The sequence below is a fragment of the Phalaenopsis equestris genome, unplaced genomic scaffold (genome assembly GCF_001263595.1).
Source record: "Phalaenopsis equestris unplaced genomic scaffold, ASM126359v1 Scaffold000002, whole genome shotgun sequence".
Lineage (NCBI taxonomy): Eukaryota > Viridiplantae > Streptophyta > Magnoliopsida > Asparagales > Orchidaceae > Phalaenopsis > Phalaenopsis equestris.
The window spans coordinates 80,975,486-80,998,081 of record NW_018164444.1 but is presented as its reverse complement, the minus strand read 5'-3'; the positions used below and the strand labels follow the sequence as shown (position 1 = coordinate 80,998,081).

Sequence of the window (22,596 nt, the reverse complement as noted above, 5' to 3'; positions counted from 1 at the left end):
GTAGATCAACAAATCTTACATTTCTACTGTGATCATCAATGACTGTGGTATAGTAACGAAAGCTTCCAAGTGATGCCACTGAAGAAGATCCCCCCACATCTGTGTGTACAGTTTTCTTGTTTTTGGTGCTCCGTCACTTTTCACAAAACTAACATTCTTCTGTTTCCCTATAATGCAACTTTCACACATATTGAGATCAACTAACTTTTGTTTCCCAGGACTGTAGTTATTTCATGCCCCTCTAACTCATCTGACTAAGTCTGAGTAAACTTGTAGTCAAATATAATGTGTCAGTTTTCTTACCTCAAACCAGTACCACTGCACCTTTCGTAACATTCCAGGAGCTATTTGAGAACACTATTGTATGACCACCATTATAGAGCAACTCAACAGAAAGGAGATTTTTCCTTGTATGACCACCATTATAGAGCAACTCAACAGAAATGAGATTTTTTCTCAACTCAGCAATGTGTCTGACCTTTTGCAAAGTCTATTTGTTCTTATTATGGAGTGCGATATCGACGTTTTCCATCCTCATCACGTCCAGAACTTTTCCATCTGTCAGATACATCTTCCCAAAGTCATCTGCAACATAATTTCGCATTAATTCTCAGTGAAAAGATTTATAGAAAGAAGTCCGTGTCAGATACATCTTCCCAAAGTCATCTGCAACATAGTTTCGCATTAATTCTCAGTGAAAAGATTTATAAAAAGAAGTCCGTGAATCCAGTATCCAATCATCAAAAGAACTGTGAACTGTCAGCAATAGTGTATTATGTACTTCTTTAGTTACAACATTAGCGTAACATTAGCGCTATCATCCTTCGTCTTCTTTGAATTTTTTGCAGTTCCTTTTTAAGTGGTCAACTTTGCCACAATTCCAGCAGTTTGTCTGCTGACAGACTTTGACTTGTTCTTGCCTACATGCTTTGATTTTAGTCTTCCTCTGTTTGAGTTCTTGTCATGTGATCTCCTTCTGGAATCAACATTCAGTACCGAACTTGAACCTGAAGTCTCGCCAGAATATTTCATGCGCACCTCTTCAACAAAAATTAAATTATGAATATCATTATATTTCAGTTTAAATTTATCTGCTGAATTACTAATCACCATTCTCATGATTTTTCAGATATTTGGAAATAAAACCAACAATATCAATGCACGTATCTCATCATCATATTCAATTTCAACAGACGAATTCATTTGTGATAGTTTTGAAATCATTCAGATGTTGTGCAATAGATGTACCCTCCGTCATATTCAAGATGAATAACTTTTTCATCAAGTACACCCTGTTATTCGCAAATGACTTTTCATACATACCTGATAAAGCTGTCATGAGATCTGCAGCAGTCATTTCCTTGATGACGTTGTGGGCAACGGATCTAGACATGGTTAATCGAATAACCCCCAGAACCAGTCGATCCAATTAATTCCAATCAGTTACATTCATCTTCTCCGACCGCTTTCCTAGTAACGAATGATGAAATTTCTTTCTATAGAGGTAGTTCTCTATCTACATCCTCCAATAACCAAAATTTGTCATTAAACTTCTTGATCTCTGATGTCATCACTTTATCTCCAGTCATTGTTCTTCCATAAATTCGAAATCACGACTCTGATACCAATTGTTGTGTAAAACGTCGGCAATAAAACAAAAAATTTGAACGAGAAATTCACAAAAAAACACAGCGGAACATAGATTTACGTGATTCGACAAATTGTCTATGTCCACGGAGTTGCAGAGGATTTTATTAGCTTGAGGATTACACCGTCGATCACATCGACTTACAAAAAATAATAGTCTCTCTCCTCTTTCTATCTCTCTCTACCTCTCCCCGTTCTTTACCTCTCTACCCGAGAGATCTACAGCCGAAGAGTTAAACAAGAGTCGTAGCCTTTGATTTTGCTCTTCTCATAAGCTTCACACCGAAGAACAAAAACCGCACGTAAAGAGGAGAAGAGGGCTACTTCGTGGTACTCCCAACATGCCTTTTTAACCATCCAACGCAAGGCCCAATTAAAGAAGGTTTTAATTCGTGAATCTTAGCAGAGGAAGGGTCGGATCCATAACAAGAAATGTTTCTTTTTCTCTTCAGCAATTAAGGTAGCGGGACCCTCCCTCACATCAAATAAAGGAATTTATTAATTCCTTGATTTACTCCAAAAGAAAACTGCCTTATTTGCAAAGAGAAAAGGCGGGAATATGGTAAGAAGAGCAGGAAGCTTTTGTTAGGAAGGTAATTAACAACGTAATTAACAATTTTAATTACTGCCTAAAATGTAGTGGACCGGGCCTCCACCTTCCTCAACAATCAATATGTCTAACGGAGTTTTGAGTTGTGATTTTTTGTAGAAACTCTATTGATGCAATATGTGACAGTAAGCACGATATCATTCTCAATTTTTTTTGAGATATTAGATTAAAACATAATGAAGCGAGCCATTTCGAGAAGGTGTCAATTTTTTTCTCTCGACTGCCCCATATTGTTGATCTAATCGAGAAAAAGTTGACCGACAGATGCCCTGACCAAGAATTCACCTAATGTAGAGTTAAAAAATTCACGGTCATTATCAATTCGAAGAACTATAATTAACATTTTGAATTGTGTCAACATGGAGTGAAAGTTTTGGAATGTGACAACAACTTCATATTTATCTTTTAAGATATAGATTCACGTCATTCGAGTGCGGTTATCAATCAAAGTAAAGAACCACCATTTATTAGTGTAGCTGGAAGTGCGAGAAGGTCCCCACAAGTTACTATGAATAAGTGAAAAAAAAAGTGGAAGGCATGTAGGAGTGGGGTGGATATGAAACACGATAATGTTTAGCTAATTAATAAATTTCACATTTGAAGCTTACAAGATTTTTATTAGTAAATATCAACGGACACAATTGTTTTAAATATTAAAAATTACGATGACCCAAATGACAATGTAACATAATAGGCATTCGGTGGATCTAGAAAAATTACAACTATCGAAAGACATCTGCATTCTTCATGCCTTTCTCTTAGAAGTAAAGCCGAGGAACTCTCTTAGTGATTCCAATCATCCTCCCCGAACAATGATCCTGAAAAACACAAATATCAGGAGAAAAATAAACAACGCAATCAATGTCAAGTGTCAACTTACTGACATATAAAATATTACACTTCAAAAGATATATATGTGATACAGATTCTAAAGTTAGACTGGTTGTTAATACAACCGGCCCTTTACCAGTAATGAAATTATAAGAGTCATCAGCAATTTTAACTGTATCATTTCCAAAGCATGAATAATATGTCGAGAAAGCTTGAGAACATCCAGTCATGTGATTCGTGACACATAAATCAATGATCCATTGACTAGAAGAGACAAAAAAGGCAAGCATCATAGAAATGGAACATTGACGGATGTGCGGAAGAGAGTTGACTAGATCCAAGTATCTTAATTAATTGCTCCATCTGACTCTTAAGAGAGTCTATTGATGCTAGAGTGTTCTGAATTGGTTGTGTCGTAACAGATTCAAATGTCATACTGAGACCCTTATCAGAGGAAGATTTGGCTAAATGTTTGTTTGTCAGTTTACCGTGGAGTTTCCAACACTTGCCACGAGTATGGTTGAGTTTGTGACAGTAGTCCCAAGTGAAGCCAGTGGCTCAAATTACACGGAAGAGTATTGAGTACTATTAGAGACCAAGGCAGATGATTCGACTAAAGTGGAAGTGTCGAGCATGACAAGTCTCTAGCTCTATTTGCGTCGAATCTCTGTAAATGCAACGTGAGCGGAAGGTAGGGGATCTAGGTCAAGAATATAGCCTTGAACTTTATCAAGGTCTTTGTTAAGGCCCGCCAAAAATTGGAATACGCGATCTTTTTCTACAATTTTATGAAATGGGAAAGATATGCCAAAGAATCCCACATATAATCATAGTGAAGATTGCATTCTATTCATAAGGTCACCAAATCATTGCAGTGGGTCACGTTCCTCGATCTTTGTTTCACCTCGCGAATCTTCTTGAAACATCATAAAGTTGGCTGGAGTTCCCTAGATGCGAGTAGATACCCCGAACTGTAGTCCATAGAGCACTTATAGGAATAAACATATACAAACGACCAATAGTAGTTTTCATGGAGTTAATCGGTCACGACATGACCATGGAATTCTCTACTTCCCACACTCCGTACGTCGGGTCAGTTTTCAGAGGTTCACAAACTATGCCTGTGAGATAGTCGAATTTCCCAAATCCTTTAACGAATAAGGACACCTCTTGGGACCATTGGAGAAAATTCAAACCATTCAGTTTATGGGTGGTGATTAGGAAGTTAATGTGGTTTTCCAGTCCTCCGGTCCACGGAGAAATTGAGGTTGTTGTTAATCCTCCAATGGACTCGAGTATCTCATCGGAAAGAGTCTCAGTGATGGAGTCCGCCATATTTCCGAATGAGCCAAAAATGAGGTCGGGATTTTAGACATCAAAGGATTCCTACTACCGGAGGGAACCAGCAACAAAACCTTAAATAAACCAGCAAGAAGACAGCGAAAAACTGCAAGAAATCTGCAAGGAAACCTGCGAGCAGAAGAAGGGCCCGGCAGCAGGGGAGAAGTGCCAAAAATCTGCAAGAGTGAGGGGCAGCAGAGGTGAGGCGCCAGAAAAAGAACAAATTGTAGAAACCTTCTGGAAATCTGCAGGGAAACCTACCGAATAGCTGCAGGTTAGATCCTACGACGGTGGCTAGCATTAGATCCTAGGGTTGATACCATGTAGAAATTTGAGAGTAGAGCAGAACACTTTCATTGATAGGAAAAGGATTATAAATACATATTAGAAGACCCAAATAAAAAAAATACATAAATTCAAAAATATACCAACTAGAAAATACATAAGTATGAAAACAGAATATAAAAGAAGTAAATAAAAATTAATAATAATTGTAGTAGTCATTAGCCTAATAATTAAGCTGATAATTCTAATAATCTCAATATTATGTTTTATGTTGTAGCCCGCCATAACATGCACCAAATAACATCATAAAAATAGTTGAGCGACAACAAAAAGCAACTGTAGATAAAACATGATGAGATTATCTGAAACTAATACATAGTATCTAGTTGTCACATTGTTATGCCACATAACTAGATCTCGTTAAAAAATCTAAAAACACAATAGAAGAACAAACAGAAAATTTACCGTTCCCATCTTATTATCCCCTAACTTGGTCTGCAGCCACTGAGGTGAAAGAGGCATAAAATTGTCAGATCCATGCATATCTGCAATACAGAAACAATAGGTGCATTACAGATGCTGCATGTTGGTAAGAAACCAAATTGCATTTAGATATGTTCATGAAGGCAATTACGTGAAAAACATAGCATAAAATATTTGCATCACCATACAGAGAAAGCATGAGATCATTGAGCAAAGAAGAAAGTTACCCTTCAATCAACATTTTTTTGTTCACATAGATTTCACATTTAGATTCCAATGCTTTACCACTTCAAGCCACAAAATCCAAAAAGAGAACTAATCTACTAAAAGGTGAATTTCAAGAAAGCGAAGCAAATGTGCAGGAGTGAGCTGAGTCCTTCAAATAAATAACACAACCATCCTTGATATAAAGGGAGCCAATTCATCTAGCAAAACCTCACTGAATCACAAATGACTGGCAGTAGGAACTCCAGAAGCTAACAGTCTGATTATTACAATTTGAGTAACAGAACAATTCATTATCACACATTTACTTAGCAAAGCAAAAGAATGTCACCATGATCTGCATGATCTGCTTACCTGCACAAAAAGATAACACATACACAAACATCTACTAACATTGTTTAGTGTATTAACTTAATGGAGTGTATTCTCAGTTTCACACGGGGTCTGATATTCAACAAACAAAAACAGATACGTGAAAGTACCTCAGACATATTTCAGCATACTGAAGCTATCATTACCCATTGAAACACTCAAACTGATCAAACCACCAAAAAAAAACATAACTATCAGAATTCAGAATGCCAGTTTTCCTCACTGAGCCAGCCGATCCTTCTCTGTTAATAACATTAATTTTTTGGGAAATTTACATGCATGCCACACAATTCTAATGTATTTACACATATCTAATACCAAAAGTTTGATAGTTACACCTATAAAAACTTGGTGTTGGAAACCAATGCATAGAAAATGAGAATTTCACTTTTAAAAAGATAGTGATAGTGGTATTTTTTTAATGATGTTAAAGATTTCAGTGGCATGCATGTAAATATGAGTGTTTAGGTGTTAGGTGTGTAAATACATAAGAGTTATGTGGTATCTATGTAAATGCCCCTACAATTTTATCAGCCAAATATAAAGATTTCAAGACAGCAGTCAGCTGGACAATTGTCTAACCTAATAAATGTAGCCTAAATCTGAATCATATACCTACCCTCTTTCCACTGGGTGTACTGAATGCAGCTCCGATGGGGAACAAAGTTCCATGCCGTTCCATTGGACATCGTGTTAGTTGCATAGAAGCAAATAATTCTGCATTGACATGACATGGCTGTGAATTAAAAAATCCATGGAGATCCTCAACCTCTGCTCATAATATGCAATGCTTTCATCAAACATAAAAGAGCTAAAATTATAAGACAAGACTTCCAAGCTAGAATCTTATGAGAGAAATTTCATACTTCGGTATTTTACCCAGCCAACCAGCCATTTATACTAAGTTGATTTCCTCCTCATAGCTTGAATTACTTATTGCAATAACACATTAATAAAATCCAGATTCTCAATCTACCTTAATCAAGAATCCAATAAATATGAAAAAATTCATACTAGAGTTGCCAAAGTAACAAAAATAGTGATCTGGGTATCTGGGCTGGATTCCACGGACGCATGGCGTCAATTATACGGTAACAACCGCATCGCTGACATGGAAAGAACTGATTTAGACTTTGGGATAGCTGACCGGCCCTCCAAGCCATAGAACCGCTGCCCAATTGAAGTGGGGTCACTCCTAATTATCTAGGACATTTATATTTTGCTTTTGTAGTGCTTAGGTTGGAAATTTTTTATGTGTTTGTAGTTCTTAGTCTGAGTGATGCTTCAGCTATATCTCACTCTTGAGATGGTGATTCCTTCCCCTACCCTACCACAACCTTCTTGTATCGTTCCCCGCCTCCTTCCCATGTTGTCGCCGCATAGAACAATAGCCTTTACTATTCTACGGTAAGTTCCCATAGTCCAACCAACTGTCATCGCTACCACTGCCCGAAAAGCCATCATTCACCTTCCCCTGCCATCATCCTCCCTTGATGTTGTCGCCGCCCCCGAACCGCAATTCCTTGTTGCTTTCCCGAAGTCTAACCACCTTTCCTTGTTGCTGCCACCCAAAACAGTCATCCTTGTTTTTCTTGTAGCCCACCACCATCCCCTTGAAGTCGCCTCACTTTCCAACCCACCTAGCTGACACCCGTCCACCCTATCTCGTGTCATGTGTTGAGTTAATTGCAAATTCTTATTTTTATTGTTTTGTTGTAATTTCTTATTTGAAATTAGTAATAATAATTGTTTTTCATTATTGTTTGGTCAAACTCCAATATCATTTATATCATTTGATATCAGAACTAGTTTAATCCTATAATAAGCTAGGGTTACCGAAATCAGCCCCAAAAAAAATTTCCCTACTCTAAACCGCCTCTATACACCCCTTTCATCCCCTCCAAACCAAAACCCCAATCATGCCATCAAGGAGATAAGTGTTGAACGCCGTTCAGGATCTTACCTAGAAAAAGGTGTAGTGGGAACTCCGCTAACTTCAACAAAGGCTTGTTGAAATTGAAGAAAGAACCCAAGGAAAGGTCATTGTTGACCGTGATAGAGAGATTAGAGGAGAGAGAAAAATATGAACCCTTTTATAAGAATGATTCCAGAGAAGAGGACATTATGCTTTGGGATTCAGTATTAGAGGAGGTCGAGGGATGAAGTGGCTGTTAGAGGATAGAGAGACCTAGAAGTGAAGATAGACAGTCTAGATTTTGAGGGGATAATGATCATGATAGATTCATTGAGTGATTGCAGATTGTCAAGAAGATTTTTTAATACAAGGATGTGTCCGATGACATAAGATACTGCCATCAAGCTGGAGAATAGTGTCTCTTTGTGGTGGGAGAATCTGAAAAAAAAAAGAAACGGAGTGTCTCTTTGTGGTGGGAGAATCTGAAAAAAAAAAGAAACGGATAGAAGGTCAAAGCAAGATCACTACTTGGGAGAAGATGAAAAAAGAGATTCGAAGGAAGCATTTACCCCGCACTGCTTTCAAGACATGTTCTTGAAGTTCCACCACCAACAATAGAAGGAACTATTTGTGGAGGAGTTTACAGTAGAATTTGAGCAATTTATCCTGAAATGTGGGTTGAATGAATCAAAGGAGCACACTATAATAGATACGTGAGAGGCACAAAACCCGCCATCAGCAATGTTGTCAGCTATAGTTTTATTGGTCGTTGAGTGGTGTTCAAACCTCGACTTTGAAGGTAGAGAAACAATAGAAATAGAGGAGGCACCCACCTACATTTAGGCAGCTACTCACAACTAGAAAAATCAGCAGGAGCACGCCTAGAGAAGTAGTGAAGACTAGTAAGGAGAATGACAGGGTTGATTAGAGTGAAAAGAAGCTTTAGAAGCATAGCATACCCAACACAATTCTAGCTGAAAATGCTTTATGTGTCATACATAATTACAGGTTGCCTCAAGTTGCCCAACAAGCAGGGTTGTTTCCTTTATCGAATAGGGTGCAGTGGAGGAGGTGAGAGAAGAGGAGATAGTTCAAGTGCTGAGAGAGGAGTACTGGCTTCCAGCTGAAGAGGATGAAATGTATGTAGTTTGCGAGTCGTTCAGACTGAGACTACGAGGAAGCAACAGTGGCTTCGCCATAATATCTTTCATACTCATTGTACTGTAAAGAGAAATGTGTGCAGTCTTATCATCAATGGAAATATAAGTAAACATGTGGCGTCTACACAAATAGTGAACAAGTTCTTGTACTCTACCATTCCAATTCTTCTGCATTGCTCCCCGCCTCCATCTCTTGTTGTTGTAGCCACCCAAGAAAATAGTCTTCGTTGTTTTCTGTCAGTTTCCCGTAGACCAACCGCCTGCCCTCTCTACCGCTGCTTTGGGCAGCCATCTTTTGTTGTTATGCAGTCCATCGCTTCCCCCATTCACTATTGTTGTCATCCTTCCTTGTTGTTGCCACCACCGAACTACAATTATGTGTTGCTTTCCCGCAATCCAGCGACCTTTCCACACACCCACAACCCAAAAAAGTCATCCTTGTTGTTCCCGCAGTCCAGCGACCTTTTCCAAAAACTGCTTTCTCATGCGTTATGCCCCATGATGAGAACCCGCGCCATGTGCCTAAATATTCGAGAACACAGCGCCACTGGGAATCAAACCCGTGACCTGAGGGGACTTACAGTGAACCCCACCAATCACCCCACCAATCAACAGGCAATGGGTTGCGGCATATATATATATATATATATTTCCTAGCCAGCGGTTCCATCTGATCATATATCTAATGATGTGCCCTAAGAGAACAAAAGGTGTTCTTATGAAGCTAATTGTTTGGGTAATCTCTCCCCTGAATAAAGCAAACACAATTATAATATAATGAATGAAACAAGGAAGAACATTATATGTGATTTGTCTCATATCTTTTGGCTAATTTGATTATTTATGTTAGTTTAAGTTTGGCACTCAAAAAAAAAAGTGCCACTTATATAAGTGCCATTTATATACAAGTTTGAAAGGTTTTCAGATTAATTAACTTCTAGTTTTCAGTGATATCATTGAATTATATATACTGTAGTTCTTTCCCAATAGATTTTCATCTTATTGCCTGGTGGAGGCATTGCATATATGGATTGCTAATAAGGATCGGTCCTATAAAATAGTTTGGTTTTAATTCCTGAAGCCAACATACGACTTTTTTGATGATAGGATAAACATACAGCTGTGGGGCAAAATTTCCATCGAGAAAAACAGAACTTAAAAATTGTTTTGTATTTGGCAGGACTTTTGTTAAAGATGATTGAGACTTGTGAATTATTATATAATATCCATGCAACTTAACCAATTGAATTTTGAGGGTGCAAGTCCAGGAATTTTGATGCTTAAAAATAGAATAATAAGAGGCATGTAAATAGACAATTATTAATCAATAAACTTTTAGATGTTGCTCTCAATGTTGTTTGTGCCAGTTAAAAGTAGATTTTTTTTAGTGCAGGTTGCAATAAATAACTTCAGAGAGAGGATATATATCCTTGTACCGATGTGAATCCTAGAATTTCTTCATCTTAGTGTTTCTACCTTCAAAATTTTCTTCTTTTTATTTTATTTATTATTGGTACTGTAGAAATCCTGATTTTGGTCAAATTTCTTGCATCAAGGGCCACAACTGCAACATAAAATTTTTAATTTCACATTAATTTTTCATTGTTCAAATTCTCAGTATAACATTCAATTAACCAGACATTGCAATACCATGATGAATCAATTTTCGCATGTTTTAGAGTTTGCACCTACATAAAGCAACTTTTTACATAATCAATAGACTTTGATCTACAAATCCTATGTTTTGATAACAACATTCATTAAATCATCATTGGTTGCATTAAGCATCATATACCCCTAAGCGTCATGCATCAATTTTGGTAATAGAGCTTTATGGTTGCATCATTTCCAGTAGAAGCGGGATATATTAATTAAGAAAGCAAAAAATTAATGTATAACATCAACAATGAGTAGTTTGTGGTTCTAAACAAATACAACTTAACTATGGTGAGGTTCAAAATTCCATGCTACATTTCAAAATTTTTTGGAGTGGCTCAATAGTTTGGAAAACTTCTTTGAACATTGCCATCTATTTTATTTTAAAATTTCGAAGTTGCTAAAAAAAAATATGTGGGTCGCACTTAATTATTTTTAAAAATTATTGGAAGTGAAATAAAATTAACATGAGTCAACATAAGACATCAATTTTACGACAAATATGTGTCCATGGATCCATATAAAGAATCAAAGTATCATCAATTTAAATGTTGAAAGTAAAATTATTCAAGCGTACTTAAAAATTATGCAAGGTTTACACACATTATAACTGCACTTGATTAGCCTGTAAATCATATTATCAGCACTAATTTTATTAATCGTCAGGCGAGAATTTATAAATGAAGCTACGCTACACTTAAAAACTATTTGAGGCTTTATTTATATCAAGAAATGTTGAGGTATATTACAATCACTGTACTGGGATTATTAAACCTATGATTGATGTTTTAAAAGAAAACTTAATGCCATCATCGTTAAAAGCTATCACAAATGCAATAATCATGTATGGTTAAATATGAGCTTACTAAAGAGATAGTAATTCATGAATATTCTTTTAAAAATATACTAAATGCATAATATAATTTGTAGTTACAAACGAAACATACATTTGATGTTGTTGAATATGAATTTACACTAGCAAAAAATTATGTTCACGGACTAAAATATATACTTAATCAATAGACAAAACTTCATTCTAAAACTGAAATTGAGTATGAAATTGAATTTAAAAATAAAAACAATAAATAAGGATTGAACCGTACTCCTTACTATGAAAGACGGACCAATTGTATCTAATGCAGTTGAAGAAACAATGTGCATGGGGTTGTAAATGAATAATGTATTGGATGAACAATTTAAATTTGGCTCGATTGATACACTACTAAGTTTGTTCAAATTATTAAATAAATAAGCTAAATATTGCTTAAAAACTCAAAAGCTAAATAATTCAAACTTAAACGTGGCCCAACTCTTTTATTTATGTTCACATACAAACTCATTTATAATTCAACAAGTAAATTGTTAAATGCTCTATAATAAGTCAACCTGATAACTCATATCACTTAAATAAAATTTGAATAATTAAAACTTATTTCATTATATATATATAATTTAATAATAATATACATATTAATTTAACACAATTCATTTTAATTTCTTTATTTCAATTAACTAGTTTACTAATACTTATTTAGTTGCATTGAATATTTTATCTTATTTAATTGGCGTAAACTAATTAGATGTTAATGTTAAGTTAATTTGATTTCTTATTTATTTAAATTTATCAAAACATTTATTAATAAGTTTAAATGAAAAATCTAATAATCATTCAAATTTTCAACGTGCTTATTAACTTACTGAAGTGCTCATTCAATTAATACAAACAAAACAAGTCAAATGCAATAATTAAACCATTTAAACAAGTATGAAATCACTTGTAGAAGCTTCGCTCAAGCACGAACTGCATATGCATTGCTATGTTAGATTATAATCAAATCAAGTTCACTCCACAACATACTGAGCTCAACCCTGTTAGATTATAGCCCTACATAAGCATTGCTATGTTATAACTAATGATAAAAATAAAATAAAATAATGTCATAATATTATAACGTGAAAACATTATGATGTTAAAACATGAAAATGTTATAATCTTTTAACATTATAATTAATATTATTAACTTAAAAAAATTAATATTATAACATATAACATAAAATAAATTAAATATAAATAAATGAATGAAATTGTAACCTAAAGTAACATATCTTAACGGCTATAAATCATAAATAGTATTTATTACTTCGCTCTCGTCTTTCAATTATAATCTTTCGATTAAAAATTGATGACAATATGAGCTTGAAAGTGGATGAAAATTTCTAAATTATCTCATACTTATTCCAACAACTTTCCTTTCTCCTTGGACAACAAGAGACTAGAAAAGTGTTTTTATATAAATAATTCACTACAACAGAATAGTTAATTTGCGTCTGAATTAGGGTCAGAAAAAAGTTTGAGGCAAAATTAATATATGATTTGTGTCTGTTTAGCATCACGCGCGGTTACAAAATTAAAAGTATCGAAGTAGACTAGTTGTGTCGAGCAGACGACGCTAATTCGACGTCGCATTAGCGTCGACATCTTACTTATTAGCGTCGGCCCCGACGTTAATCCGAAGTTAATGCCCTAAAATTTCCTTTCGGCGAACCGAAGCAGAACCTCTCAATTTTCTTCTTCCCCGTCGCGAACCCGTCTCCTCCGGCCCTCCTCCATGGTTTCCAGCGTTTCCGACTCATTTCCATCATTTGCACCACTCTAACTTCGTCCAAGGTCCAAAGTTATCATCCACACCTCCAAACTTCGGTTTTACATAAGTTTTAATGTTTTTTTTTTTAATATTTTGGATGCATAGGTGTTAGATCCGAAAATACATAAGCACCACTCTTTTTTTTATTATTTCTTTATTATATTCGCAAAGCATAGGGATTAGATGGTTCTACATAAGATTTGAGTGTTATGTACATAAATATAAAAGTTTAGATTTGAGATATATAAATACATAAGAAATTTGTGCAATGTATGTAAATATGAAAATTCCCGTGTGAGGTATGTGAATACATAAAAGATTAGTGTTATGTATGTAAATATGTAAATATAAAAATTTAGGTGTGAGATATGTAACAACATAAGAAATTTGTGTTTCATATGTAATTATGAAAATTTAGGTGTGAGATATGTAAATACATAAGAAATATGTGCTATGTAAATACATAAGAAATATGTACATAAGAAATATGTGCTATGTATGTAAATATGTAAATTTAGGTGTGAGATATGTAAAGACATAAGAAATTTGTCCCATGTAAGTGTAAGATGGAGTTAGGCCAGTGTTGATTTTTGTTTGGCTAAGTGTAAGGTAATAGTGTGGTAATTTAATAGGTTAGTGGGTTGATAGGTTAGTTTGGGAGTTAAGGGGCTAATTAGTTGATTCTTTGGATTTGTGGGTTTTAGGTTTCGGGCGTGATATGTACATGGCCTAAGGTATCGTGTGGGATGCATAGATTATAGTCTAAAGTTTCAATTAGGTGTGAAAATAGGCTATAATTTAAATAAAAAATATGACTCAGTAAGACACAATGATGCTGTACTAATCTATAGAGCTACATCTATGGTACGAATAAATGTTCGGAGCATTAGATCGTCGATGTATAACAGATTATATCCAGAAAGAAAATATTTAATTGAAGAGTTTTTAGATTGAAGTTGAAGAGTTCGTGCATGTGGCATCGCAGCTGCCCGTTTACCTTTCAGAAGGTAGGTTTCGATGCTCATACATGAAGCACAAGAATCAAGCATACCTGACACCTGAAAAATGAAGTCGGACCAATATCATAAGGGATATAAACCCTATTGGTATTACACTTTACATGATGAATTTAAACCAGATGTTCGGTACGATCAAGTTGGAGCCTCATCAAGTTATGTCCCTCCAACTGTTCATGATTTTAGCATGCATGAGGAAATGATTCATGATGTGAGCAGTGTTCGTTTTGTTGGAAGTGTGTCTGACGATAAACAGAAACCGAACTGTGAAGCACAGTAATTTTATAAATCAACCACTGTGGGAAAGAAGCACTTCGCACGCACAGTTAACGACCACCCTGAGAATGTTGAGTATCAAATCTGATTTCAACATGTCCAAAGAATGTTTTAATTTGGTAGCAACATTATTAAATGAAACAAACACTGCAGATAATTTAATTCAAGAAGATTGCGCATAACTAAAAAGTTAATGGTGAAGTTGGGATTATAATCTGAAAAGATAGATTGTTATGTCAACGGTTGTATGTTATATTATAAGAAATATGCACACGAGACGAAATGCAGATTTCGCTGTAACACATAAGAAATTTGTGTTTCATATGTAAATATGAAAATTTAGGTGTGAGATAATGTAAATACATAAGAAATATGTGCTATGTAAAAATGTAAATTTAGGTGTGAGATATGTAAATACATAAGAAATTTGTGCCAAGAAAGTTTGAGATCGAGTTAGGCCAGTGTTGATTTTTGTTTGGTTGTGTAAGGTAATAATGTGGTAATTTAATAGGTTAGTTTGGGTGTTAAGGGGTTAATTAGTTGATTCTCTGGATTTGTGGGTTTTGGGTTTCAGGCGTGATATGTAGATGGCCTAAGGTATCGCGTGGGATGCGTAGATTATAGTCTAAAGTTTCAATTAGGTGTGAAATTAGGCTACAATTTAAATAAAAAATGACACTCAGTAAGGCACAATAACGTTGTACTAATCTATAAAGCTACACTATGGTACAGATGGGTTCAAACCAAGATGGAGAAAGACTAAAAAATTATAAGAATATTCCTTACAAACATCTCTTTTATTTTCCTCTCATTCCACGGCTCCAACGGTTTTTTGTTTCTATGCGCACAGCTCCCCATATGACACACATAATACTAGATATGTTAGTACAATACAATGACTCTTCTCTAGCTCGTGAAGCTTGGAAACACTTCAACAGCAGTTATTCAGATTTTGCAAAAGAAGCATGAAACGTTAGGTTTAACTTATGTACAGATGAATTCACACCTTACAGTCATGTTGTAACACTTTGTTCATGTTCGTTAGTTATCATCACGTCATATACTTTAACCTTTGATATGTGTATGACTCTGTCGTTCTTATTTCTAACGTTGATCATATCAAGTCCACATAACTCAAAGGGAAAAATTAACGTGTACTTATAGCCTCTTATAGATGAGCTACAGGTATTGTAGGAAATCGGTTTGTTGACTTATGATATTACAACGAAATAAAACTTTCACCTTAAAGCTACTTTTATATGGACGATCAGTGATTTCCCGGCTTAAAGAAAATATTTGGTTGGAGCACAGCAAAAAAATTGACATCTCCTCACTACATGGACATGTATAAAGCATTCACTTTCAAACATGGAATAAAAAATATCTGGTTTGATTGTCATCAAAGATTCTTAGCACATGATCGCCCGTTCAGGAAGAATGAAGATGGATTCTTCAGAAATAGAGTTAAAAGATCAAATCCATCCCAATGATTAGTGGAAACAATATATCGCAGATGATCAGTGAAATACCAAAGATCACTGAAAGGTCGGAATTAGCCTTGAGTCGTCTTCTAGATTATGGTGTTACACAAAATTAGATCAAGCAGGGTATTTTTTGGGATCTTCCATATTGAAAAATCAAACTGATTGCACATAATCTGAATGTTATGCATATTGAGAAGAACTTTTTTTATAATATCTACTATTCTCCATATCAAGGGAGAAATAAATGATGACTTCAAAGCAAGATTGAACCTGAAAGAGTATTGCAAGAGGGGGTAAGAACGACAAATACAGATAAAATAATAAAGCCCAAACCTACATATTGTCTCACATTTGATCAACTAAAGCAATCTTTGAATGGTTGTATTATTTGAAGTTTTCAAGTGCTTGTGTCTCTAGCATAGATCGATGTGTTGATTTGAGGATGGAGAAAATATTTGGTATGAAGAGTCGAGATTGTCATATTTTCATGCAGTGTTTATTATTTATTGCATGCAATGCCCTGCCGAAGCTGGTACTTGATCCGTTGATCAAAATTAGTACAATCTTCAGGAAGTTGTGCACGAGCACTTTGAATATTAATTCTCTGTGAAGGCTTGACATGAATATTATGTTATTGTCGTGCAAGCTCAAACGGATATTTTCTCTTGGGTTTTTTACTCAATGGAGTATATTCCCATTCATTTGTGTCCTAAAGCTACATTGGGGGGACTGGTGCAATACAGGAGGATGTATCCTTTTGAGAGGTATGTATTTTATTTTAGAATTCAACTGTTATCTTTTTTTTTTTCTAAAATGACTAAACTGTATAAATTTCTTAATAAAATTAAGAAGACTATTAAAAATAAAGCACATCTGAAGGGTTCAATACGAGGCATACCCATTAGAGAAGATAATTACTTTTTATTCTTATTACTTCGATCGAGGGGAACATACGCATGAAACTATTGGTTAGATATCTCTGCAAATAGAATTATCGGTATTCCATATATCTAGTGAACCATTAGGTGGACATGATACGCACTAAATAAACGATAAAGAGCTTTGAATGGCTACTTTGTATGCTCTACTGAACTGCGATGAAGTACGTTATTCATTCCAACAGTAAGACTGAATCTAATCAAATATTTTTACAGTTATCATGCAAAATGTTTTACCAATTAACTCAAATATACAAATCACAATGATGCTCGTTGATTATTTACGGAGAGCTTGAATGTAGATGATGACTCTCTTGTAAGCAAGATAATGGAAAAAGAATTTCCAAAATGGTTCAAATTACACATACGTTGAAGTAATTTTTAAATTCATCGATGCGTTGTATAATTATACTCTAAAGGCCTTCGTTTAAGTAGAACTAAAACTGAATACATGGAATGTAATTTTAGTAGTCATAGCTCTAGTGACAGAAGTGTGACTTTAGGTGATCAAATTATTAAAAGGTGTGAACGATTTAGATATCTTGGGTCTGTTGTCCAAAGCGATGGTGATATAGATGGGAATGTTAATAGTAGAATTCAAGTTGGTTGGTTGAAGTGGAGGAATGCTTCGGGCCTTTTGTGTGATAGGAAAGTACTGCTAAGACTGAAAGGAAAATTTTATAAAACGGTGGTGAGGCCTGCAATGCTCTATGGCGCTGAATGTTGGCCTTTAAAAGAGAAGCATAATAATAAGTTAAGTGTTGCCGAGATGAGAATGATTAGGTGGATGAGTGGCTTTACACTTAGAGACAAAATGCGGAATGAATATATTCGTGATAGGGTTGGTGTAGCTCCTGGGATAGACAAAATTAGAGAAAGTCATCTTAGATGGTTTGGTCATATTAAACGCCGACCATCTGATGATCCGATTAGGAGAGTAAATGTTTTAGATTCAACTTGTGTTAAGAAAGGCAGAGGTAGACCTAGGAAGACTTGGGCTTATTGTATTAAAAATGATCCTAATTTACTAGAACTAAATGAAGATATGACACTAAATAAGACGCAATGGATAAAAAGGATTCATGTAGCCGACCTCACGTAGTGGGATTAAGGCTTTGTTGTTGTTGTTGTTGTTGTTGTATAATTATACTCTACAAAGTAAAACTAATTATGCTTTGGAACTTCTACTAGGTTCATAATACAAACAACGAAATCACAAACCATGGCTTATTAGATATTATTTAAGGGTCTAATCATAATGTGAAGACATGATAAATATTTGAAGTTAACAGTTACAAATTTCACATAAGCCCTTAGTGTAAAGAAAAATAAACTTATAACCCTGGTGTTTGTGTTATAGGAAACACACGCATATAGCGAGATCAACTAATACAACAAACTAAAGAAAGTTCAATTGCAATATCCGGGTTGTGTTAAATGCAGTGTCTACAAGTTCAACTGTGAGTGATTTGATCATATTCCTGATCGAGAAACACAGACACTAGACCCTTATGATATTTCTGAAGTTAAAATGAACAGAATATATTCTGGTCGAGCAAAGGATAAACTTAATATGACTCATTTATTCTAGCCCGTCAGAAGGCTAGTCAGGTTTATTATGTTTGATATCCTGGTCGAGCAAGGAATAAATTTAACTGGACTGTTGTATTAAAAAACTTATCACGAAAAATTGTTGAGATGCAAAATATTATCGAACATATTCACCAAGAGTCAATTACGTCTAATTTTTGTATTCAACTTTGCTCAATCAATGAGGTTATCCCTAAAGAATATCACAGGGCTTCATGAAGAAGTCCCTCCATATATGGATGAAAATAATGATAAGATTGACAAATAAATTTTAAGTTCATCAACATCTGGATCATCAAATTAAACGGATTAAAAATAATAAGTATATGTAGATAATTAATTTTTGCACATTTTTTGTTTGCTTTCGCTCCTTACACTATAATTGTTCTGCTTAATTTTCTTGATTTTATGCGTAGACATGACATGTTTCACTTTTCTGATTTTATGTTTATGTCTTATATTACATATTAATCCTACTTATATTTTACTTTTTTTCCTATCGCGGATGGCATGTTCTCAGCCTCAAGAGAGACCCCATGTTCAGTGAACTTTGGGAAACACATATCGGAGGCCGAAGAAGGTCGTCGTCAGTGGCGCTGACAGGTAGAGCGCTTGTGCAACCACTCTAGTGACACCTTTTGTTGTCTCTCCTCCCGCAACAGGTTCCTTACAGAAACCAACTCCTTCTCATGCACCACATTTCTGCACAGTTTCCTCATTAGATGAGTCAGACCCCTCAACTCCAGCACTTAAGATGGTTAACACCGTCGGCAATCTATATTAAGCCGGAGAGTGACTCGTAAGTGAACTTTCATTTTTACATTATAGTGATTTCAATTTACATTTCATTTTATAATGTATCTAATATTTCATTTGCAGTTTGTATCCCTCCAGGTCGCCCGTGACACAGATCATCGAGATTATCCAAAGCAATTATAAGCAGTCATATTTCTCATGGAAGCAAACCCCGATTGCCACTTGGGACAAGTATTTTAGAGAATCTAGGTATGATATTTTAATTTAAAATAGAAATTTAATTTCTACTTTTTTATGTAAATTAAGCTTATATACTTTCAAATTTGCATAAGTCTTTTTACTAGTTGTCGGAACATCCCAACAGATCCGGCAAATTTTTTAAGTTTGTGTTAGGCATAGGCTCGGGAAAAAGCTCACAACAATACGTAAGAAGAAGAAAAAGCCCTCGTGGGTTGGGGAGAAAACCTAAGCTAAGTTAAACCTACATGAGCCATTCCGAAGTACCAGAGGAAGAGACAGACAAATCAGCAAAACCGAACAACGAAAGGATCCAGGGGGTGCCACACTCCACATTGGAAGTTCGATTCCCCACACGTAGCAGTACGAGGGGCTAGTAAGATTATCTAAAAATTTAGAAGCTTGCATATTTATGTAATTTTGTGATTTATATTTATCTGATCATGTAAACAGACTATAGAGCTTAACAGAGAGTCATCCGCGGCAGAGTTGCATGTCCTTACACATCGGCGCACGGGCACACATGGGTATCTGATTAAACTCAACGTATCGATATAAGTTTTAAATTTTTTATTTTTTTTATCTTTAGAGGGATACTAATATGTCAATTACTATTTAAAATGTCAATTAATGTTTGAATTTTACTATGTAAGAAGAGTAAGAACAGCTCCGGAGAGAGACAGAGGGATATGACTACCCAGATTTCACGGCCCACCAGCAGCAATGGTAGTCAGTCTATCACTGTTCAGTCTGATTTTGAGTTGTGGACTCGATGACGGGGAAAAAGAATGGGAGTGTGTGGCCTTGGAGGAAAGGGGATGGCGTTTGAGATTGAGTGTTCCCGTGCAGTTGTGAATGGCTCTAATGCGTTACAGGATCAGCATGAGGAGCTTGTCAGGCGAATCAAGATGATGAATGAGGGGCTTCAACAAGTGAGTGAAGGTCAGCAGATAGTCTGGTACGTCTGAAGGTGAGTTTTGATTGTTAGAACAAACGACATATGAGTGTTGTCGAGGAGGATGAGGAGGTGAGTGATCGTTAGAACAAACGACATATGAGTGTTGTCGAGGAGGTGAGTGATGATGATGAGGAGAATTATAATTTTTTTATGTGTTTAATGATGTTTCTCGGACGAAGGAGGCAATTATATGATTTTATCGTTTTTGTGCAATCAAAATTTTAGTTTCTGTAATTGTGAATATTAAATATTTTGATTGGTTTATCTTTAATTTAATTATGTATCATTATTTGGATATGTTAGAGCTTTCTTTTATTAGTTCTTATCATATATAAATGTCTTGTTATGTTGTTTGTGTATGTTTTGTATAGGTATGTAGAAGCTTTTTTTTTATATGTTTGAGTCGGATTAAAGTTGGCAAATTCCAATGCTAAGTACTGCAGTAATCTCTTCGAAACCAACAACGCAAATTCGATGCACTTGCATCAAACAAGGCCGACGCTAAATTGTGTCGTTAATAATCGACCCTAAATTGCGTCAGATATGGCCAATGCTAATTTGTGTCAGCCATGCTCGATTCAAGTGCATCATTACTCTTACGGTACCGTTTTTCCAACACAAATTTATAGCGCCAGAAATTTTTGATGAAAATGTTGACTCAAATAAAAATCCAACCCAAAATGATTTAGTGACAACCATTTTAACGTCAAAACCTTTTCAACACAAATCCAGCATTAATTGGGATTGGCGTCGGATAAATTTCCAGTTAGCATCAGAACATCAGAAATTTCCGACTAATTATACGCTAATTAGGCATTTTTCTGTAATGTCTTCGATAAGCAATCTAGGCCATGCTACAAAACTTAAGTAAAACATATAAAAATTTTCACAGTTATCAAAGTGAAAAATTAAAAAAAATAATGCACTGAATGCGAGTAGTTTTGAGAGCATTCTATATAACAGTTATATCCAATCTTCAAACCTATAAATTTCCCACAAGATAAGGACGTATGAAATGGCAGTTTAAGAAACATGGTGAACAGAGAATTCAAATGAAGCTAAAAAATGAAATTTGTATAAGATGAATGTGAGACATCAGAGTGGCTCAGGCTACCGGGCAAGTGAAATTCCAACATTAAAAATAAAAACTAAATAATTCAACTAAGGCGCGGAAAAGCAATTTCAAAACCCAATCATCAACTACCAAGAACCGATACGAAACCAGCAAAATCACCCCTTGCCGCCGCCCGCCACTTCCGAAACCAAACCAATGAAAACCAACAAAGTAACAAAACAAAAACACATTTCTCTGAAACGAACCAAAACCCTAGAGAAAACCACATTGATAGCCAAAATCAAACACCAGCGCGGGTGCTGCAGTTTCCAAAACCGACATGCTAACGTACATCCCAAGCAGATAGGCAATATAACAGGTTTCGACTAAAGAAAAGAGTGAATGCATGAAGAAACCTCTGACACTCGACTCCTGCGAAGCGTCGTCTGGAAGACTGCAACCTGAATCAACAATGCTCTTCTCAGCCATCTTCTTCGATATAGAAAACAAAACCCTATAACAGAAGAGAAAACCACCTGCCCGTGATGTTCTTCGCGGCTGGCTCCGAGGAAGAAATGCGGGGGAAATTGGGCGGATTATAAAGATAAAAGTGAAAGAAGCAGTCTTCTTGTAGCTCTGAACCTTCTTTGGTTCAGTAACTCGGAGCCATCCGATCTGGCACAGTGCCCGTACATGGAGATTGTTAGGAGCATCGTAGCCGTTTATTTCACCGAGTCGTACAGATGTACGGCTAGATTGTCCGTTTGGATAACGATACCCTAGAATGCAAAAACCGCTGCGGGCGAGGAATTAGGCGAAACGGGAAACAGGGACCGAAAAAAGAACCTGTGGCGTCGTTTATGCGGGTCCCGCGGGGTCTAATATGGCTCCACATTAATTAAAAAATTTCAAAAAAATATATAATTAATTAAATTACCATTATTATTAAATAAAATTTTAATTTTAATTAGGTGTGGATGCCAAAATATTTTTTTGCCTTTTTCTTTATGATTTTTTTCCAGTAGTAAATTTGTCTAACTCTTCGTGTGGGACTAAATGTCTTTGTTCCATCGTTTCTGCCGATAGCAAGTAACGTGATGTTGACTTGGTCCGAGAC

General features: G+C 35.5%; 1 protein-coding gene across 4 annotated transcripts in view; it reads right to left on the bottom strand.

Moving 5' to 3' along the window:
• The window catches only part of LOC110021378, a 36,443-nt gene extending 14,215 nt beyond the window's left edge, over positions 1 to 22,228 (bottom strand). For 2 of the 4 annotated variants that reach the window (XM_020719855.1, XM_020719865.1), the window contains exons 1-4: positions 22,016 to 22,228; positions 21,896 to 21,940; positions 6,410 to 6,511; positions 5,180 to 5,259 (exon numbers count right to left, since the gene is read on the bottom strand). In XM_020719855.1, the coding sequence (XP_020575514.1) occupies positions 5,180 to 5,259; positions 6,410 to 6,497 (168 nt within the window). In that variant the 5' untranslated portion in view covers positions 6,498 to 6,511; positions 21,896 to 21,940; positions 22,016 to 22,228. The remainder of the gene's footprint in view (positions 1 to 5,179; positions 5,260 to 6,409; positions 6,512 to 21,895; positions 21,941 to 22,015) is intronic. The other 2 variants (XM_020719872.1, XM_020719879.1) reach the window with 2 other exon arrangements.
• Positions 22,229 to 22,596: the final 368 nt, after the last annotated feature.